The sequence below is a fragment of the Phoenix dactylifera genome, chromosome 2 (assembly GCF_009389715.1).
Source record: "Phoenix dactylifera cultivar Barhee BC4 chromosome 2, palm_55x_up_171113_PBpolish2nd_filt_p, whole genome shotgun sequence".
Classification (NCBI taxonomy): domain Eukaryota; kingdom Viridiplantae; phylum Streptophyta; class Magnoliopsida; order Arecales; family Arecaceae; genus Phoenix; species Phoenix dactylifera.
Window position 1 is genome coordinate 26,062,881 of NC_052393.1, and position 6,301 is coordinate 26,069,181.

At 49.5% G+C, this 6,301-nt stretch overlaps 1 protein-coding gene across 1 annotated transcript; it reads right to left on the reverse strand.

The window, feature by feature from the left end:
* Nucleotides 1–3,798: 3,798 nt before the first annotated feature.
* LOC103722923 (3-ketoacyl-CoA synthase 1) lies at nucleotides 3,799–5,831 on the reverse strand. Its single transcript, XM_008813657.4, has one exon. It carries the CDS (start codon nucleotides 5,622–5,624, stop codon nucleotides 4,047–4,049), a length of 1,578 nt encoding a protein of 525 aa, XP_008811879.1. The 5' UTR covers nucleotides 5,625–5,831; the 3' UTR covers nucleotides 3,799–4,046.
* Nucleotides 5,832–6,301: the final 470 nt, after the last annotated feature.

Here is a 6,301-nt window from a genome sequence, read left to right on the forward strand (position 1 = left end):
TCTATATGGGCGGCTAGTGCGTAGGCACTTCAAGTAAATGAACTGGTTCTGCCAACAGCTATTCCTCCGGCTACATTGTTGATGACTCTAGCTGTTGGTCGATTGTCAACCTGTGCCTCAGGAGGGGGCTACTCCCGACCGGGTTCAGCTTCGTCACACAGGCCTCGGATGTAGGCACTGAGGTAACCCCTTGAATCAGGGCCTCGATCTCATTTTTCAGCTAAAAGTAGTCCTCAGTGTCATGTCTGCAGTCGCGGTGGAACTGGCAGTATTGTGTCATGTCCTTGCAAGCAGCCACCTTCATTTTTCAAGACCACTTCACATAATTATGGTTGTGAATCTCCATGAGAATCTACCACCATGAGGCACTTAGAGGTGTGTATCTCTCGAACCTTCCAAGAAGGTTTTTGCCTGCTAAAGACCTTCATCATTTCTCCTCAGCTTCTTGGTGGGGGTTACTAAATCATCGTGGGTCCGCTTATTACTTCCCTTTGTGCCGAGCCTACCCCTAGCCGACTCTCGCTGCATCGTCATGGCCTCTTCGACTTTGATGAACTTGATCGCCCTGCCAAGGAGCTCAGCATAATCCCTCAGGAATCTCTTCTTAAGAGAAAAAGAACCGAGAGGTCTTTAGTCCGCTCCTCATGGTGGACATCACAACCGAATAGTTTAGGTTATGTACTTTCATAGTGGCACATTAAAGCCGCTGAAGTAGTTCCATAAACAAATGGACTGAGCCCAATTACAGCCTGATATACCAAAATCGAGCCATGTTGCAAAGGGTGGCCAGGAAGGCACTGCATAGTACCGCATTAGTGGCCCCATGGAGCATCATGAGAGCCTTGAAGCTCTCTAGGTGGTCTAGTGGGTCTGTAGTGCCATCGTACATCTAGCTGCGGCATTTTAAGGCGGGGAGGAATGAGATTCTCTATTATTTTTGGCGAGAATGGGGGTTCAGTGGTGAACTCCACATCCCTTCCTTGATCGGCCTAGTGTTGCCTCAGATCTTCGAGGTGTCGGTATATCTCCTCGAGTTTATGATCGAGGTTGGCTTCCCTCCTAAAAGTCCACTCAAGTCGGTGAGAAGAAGAATGGATGGATGTTGACTCCTCCCAGGATGGGGAGTCAGAGGATCAGGGTTGGCCCTTTTTTGCCAGACTCTGCGGCTAAGCGTGGTGACTGTGCAGACCCTTGCTAGAGCTTCGATGGCGAGCAGGCTGATCAGGCAGTGCTTTCCCCCCACTCTAAGGTGGTGCTTGCCATCCATGGGCTCTGTAAAGAGCCATAGGATTCCTCTGGTGTGTTTCTTTGGGCATTGGAGAGTACTAGTTGTGCCCTTCAAGATTTCATGATGATTGGTGAATGAGACCTCCTGTAGTAGGATAAGCCCTTCTTCTAGCGCCAATCTATTACTGTTGAAAATCATCCTATCCTAGGCATTGAGCGAGTGAGGGGTTGGTGCTACAAGACTCGACGATCGGCTGCTTAGATCATACTGGGTTGAGACTTGATGTGAGCAGCAGCTGCTAGGATGCTGGTCTGCAACCATACTCCGACTTAAAATAGCAAAAACAAGAAAGTCCTCGATCTTATCGGGGTGTATCTGGTGGGGGACCCTCCGATACCTAAGTCAGATCAATACTCAAAAAATAGGAGGAGGTTCTTAGTAGCCTATCAAGGTACACAAGCAATTACTTGGAAAGTCCTCCGAAGAGTTGGTTGTATAAGCAAAGGCGAGAGCCTGTCGCCATGAAATATGGGCATGTGGATCGCCCAAGATTGGCAGGCCTTTGCATGTTCCGAATATCGAGCACAGGCATTTCTTACGAGCATCGCGCTCCGCCTGTTAGGTTGGTGTGTTTTCGAAGATCGCCTAAGATCTTAGCTATAGTGTCGCTAGCTTTAAGGGGCTTTTAAAATTCGAATCTAGCAGCGCATTTTTGGGCGTGCCAAGTGATTGGCCTAACTAGTGGTATGCTGGCTTTATGGCAACCTTTGGTTGGACGGCTCTTTGTATGAACTGTGGTCAGTTTCGATGCACATCAACACCAAAATTCTTTTACCCACTAACAAGAATGAGATATTAGTGGTGGTCTTTTTGTGACTATATGTGCAGTTGCCGCTATTACTTGATATTTTGTGGCAATAAGAATTCTTGTCACAAGAAAGGAACAACTTTGAACAGTCATCACAAAAAACACAACATTAGTAATGAATCTAGATCACAAAAAAGTTGGTACTAAAAAGGTGAAGTTTTGTAGCAACCTTGAACAAAATATGAATGTGATCACCATCGGCGCCCTTTCAACAAGCACCACATATATGGGCTATTGGATGCAAGCAGCATAGCATACTATTTAGTTACACACCAATAAAAAGGTTACACCCATATATACCTTCTAGTGTGTTGCTATCAAACTTGTCTTTAAACCGGCATGGCTCTAAACTTGTATATGAACCTATATCTAAACCATTCATAGGGAGCCACATCAAGCTTGGGTAAATTTTGAAATAAATTTTCTAGACTTTTTTGGTTCACCAGAAGAATTTTTTTTCATTGGAATGTTTTTTCTGTGAAGATGATTCCTAAAAATATGAAGCCTGAAAAAATAGTTTTGGCATATTTAGTTTATCATGAAATAATAGCACATTCTAAAATGGCTTATATTTGGTTGAGCATCTACTTTTCTAGAAAACTTATATGAAATACCTATTATGCTCTTGATAAAGAGAAAGATTTTACCTAAGAGAAAGATTTTACCTATAGATTTTGATGGCTTAAGAGTACTTTTTTTTTTTGGTACAACGGCAGTTTACACCCTACGGGTGTCGACACGATCAAGAAAATCAGAAAACAACAAGGTAGAAAAAGAAACCGGCAATCTATCACCCCCCAACCACACAAAATCACCAGAGTGGTGGGTTGCATAGGAGGCAACCCAATCAGCTGCTACATTCGCTTCTCTGTAGGTATGTGTGGCCTGATGGGCAACACACACCTACAGCAGTCTGCAAATATCGAGAAGCAATGGCCTACCCTTCCCCGCACGCCCCCGGCCCTAGATCCAGTCGATCACCGTAGCTGAGTCACCCTCAAGAATAAGCCGATCTACACCCAAGGTCCGATAGGCAAAGAAGATCCCCTCCCAGGCCGCTCTGAGCTCAACACACACCACCGAGGTATCGAAGATCCGCTGACCTCGTGCCGCCACTAGTCTGGACTCATGATCTCTGATGACAAAAGCTGCACCTCCACATCTCTCATCGTCCGCCACACTTCCATCAAAATTCACCTTCAGGAAGCTAGGGGGTGAGGGCACCCAAGATACGCACACAAACCCGGGCACTACAAGAGCAGGAGGGGGGCCCAGATGTCCCTGGCCAGGCCAGACGGTGAAATCTCAGCAGCAGTGGTGAACTCTGAAGCATGCAATAAAGCTCTGACTGCCACAACTCTCGGGGGCGTACTGCTGCTATCAAAAAAAAAAGTACTTTTAAAAAAAAAAGACCTCAATTCCCAACGTGGGAAAGTAGCTTTTTCATGTTCCTCATAAGTTTTTTTTTTATAAAATATGGAAATCTTATTCCAACGGAAATGCTATTTTTTTATCTTTTTTTAAAAGAAAAAACTCCAACCAAACAAAAAATAATTTTTTTAATTTTTTGTTGACCATACTTTTCTCCTTCTTTTTTTGCGGGCCAAACGAGTCTTCTGAGTTCCTTATTCCTTTCACTCTGGTTAGCTCTGGATGGAATTGGAACTAACAAGCAATAATATGAGTAGAGCAATGCCATCTCTAGCTAACTTCAAGCTTGCTTTAATTTCATTAAACATGCCATAAATCAAACAATCTCATCTATATTATAACTTCAAGCTTCCTTTCACTAAACATCGTATTGAATGAGCCACACGTTTACAGCCTAGCACAGCTATTATGTGAAAGCTGAAAAAAGGAAAATAAAAAATAAACAAGTAAAAGGCAATTAACTTATGTTCTTGCCTTTCCCAACATTACAGCAGTAGATGGTAGGTCGCAGCCATCGTGTCATTTAACCGGGTAGCCATCAATGCAGTCGGCCCAAGGGTTGCACCCGCCTCCACGGCGGCCGCCGACGGCGCTTCCCACCGGCGGCACGTCCCGGATCGCCAGCCAAACCGCGCTGTTGCACTTGAACCCTGACCCGAACCCAATCTGCCACACCCTGTCGCCGCTCGCCACCCTCCCCTTGGCCTCCGCGTACGCGAGCTCGTACCATAGGGAGCTGCTGCTCGTGTTCCCGAACCGGTGCAGCACGCTCCTCGACGGCTCCATGTCCCGCTCCCCCAGTCCCAAGTTCTTCTGCACCTCCTCAAGCACCGCCCTTCCCCCGGCATGCACGCAGAAATGCTCGAACGCTCGCCGGAAGTCTGGGATGTATGGCCGGACCCCCCTGAGCCGAAACACTCTCCGCGCCACCAGCGTCGTCAGAAACTTGAGCTGCTCCGACAGCGGCAGCACCAAGGGCCCCAGCGTCGTGATGTTCGTCTTCAACGCGTCGCCGGCCACCGCCATCAGCTCCCTCGCCAGCGACACCCCGACCGCCCCGTTCCCGTCCTCACGCTGGTACACGCAGCCATAGCACCCGTCGTTGGCCCCCTTGTGCGTCCGCACCGTGTGCACCAGCCGGTACTTGGCCTGCCCCGCGTCGCTTCTCCGGTTCGAGAGCAGCACCGCCGCGCCACCCATGCGGAAGATACAGTTGGACAGCAGCATCGACCGGTCGTTGCCGAAGTACCAGTTCAGTGTAATATTCTCCGTGCTCACCACGATGGCGTACGAATCCGGGTTGGCCTGCAGCAGGTCTTTCGCTAGGTCGATAGATATCAGTCCGGCGCTGCACCCCATTCCGCCGAGGTTGAAGCTCTTGATATCCTCCCTCATCCTGTAGTGGTTGACGATCATGGCCGTTAGTGATGGGGTCGGGTTGAAGAGGCTGCAGTTCACGATGAGAATTCGGACGTCGCGCCGCGGGTCGATGCCGGTTGTCTTGAAGAGTGCGTCGAGGCAGCCGAACATGACGGCCTCCGCCTCGAGGCGGGCCTCGGCCAGGCACAGCCTGGGGGGCCGCGCCTGAATGCCCGGCGGGAGGTACGTCTCGTCCCCGAGCCCGGACCGCTTGGCGATCTTGGTCTGGAAGTCGAGGGACTCCGCCGTGAAGCTCCCCGTGCTCTCCGTCATCTCGAGGAACCCCTCCTTGGAGATCTTGTGCTTGTCATCCGGCTTGTAGCACGCGAAGTCGATGAGGTAGACAGGGCGCGGCCGCTGGAAGTAGTAGGCGGCGAGGAGGACTGCCATGACGGCAGATGAAACGAGGCAGGTCGCGAGGTCGACAGAGAGCTGCGCCGGCATGGTCAGCATGCGGTCGAGCCGGAGCAAGGAGGTGGCCGCCAGGGCCAGGAGAGGAACCGAGAGGAAGGCATAGGGGTTGGTGTAGCGAATGCCGAGCTTCACATACTTGAGCTTCACCGACTGGAGGAAGTCGGGAAGGCGGCGGCGGATTTTGATGACGATCGACGAGTCATTGAAGTCCATCTCGGCGGTCAGCTGTTCTCGGTCCATCACAGAAGGCTCAGTCACCTCCATCCTCGCCAATGGAGAGAGTATCGAATATAGAGAAGTTGAGAAGGGGAGAACATCAGAGGATATATCTATAGGAAGCGAAACGCCTTAGTTTGTTCAAAACGAAGCTGCAGGGTGCGTTTATGAATGACAAAGAGAGAGGAAAGAAGGCGTGGCCGCGAGGTCAAGAGGCAGCTGGGCTACAAGAGGGCTGGATGGATGGATAGGTGGGGCTGGTCGCCTATTAATGAGAGTACTTTGCGAAGGGGGCGGGGGAGCGCTCAACTACCGGGAAAGAGAGGAAATTAAAATCCCAACGGTCTTAGATGCGTACAAGTATCCGTCTCTCTGTCTCGCTTCTTGGTTGATGGTTTGCTGTTGGTGTTGGTGCAATTAAATTCGGGCTGATGGGTGGGTCATCAGCTTGAACTGTTGACACCTGGAGAAACACCCAAAGGTCAAAAAAAAGCCACTCTGGCTGCTTGAATTTTCGGGCGATGGTTTAATTACGTCTCTCGCGGACTGCATGCATTGGGTCCATGTCCATCAGCCAACCGTAGGTATTGAATGATTTTAAGTTAGGATACACGTGTTAGTTGTTGTATCCAGTCGCTTCCTAACTTATTAAAGGCGATCGGAACTCTCAGCTGCTTCCCACTTTTTCAATTTATAACGCGTGTAGTGCAAGTTGGTTGCTCCTA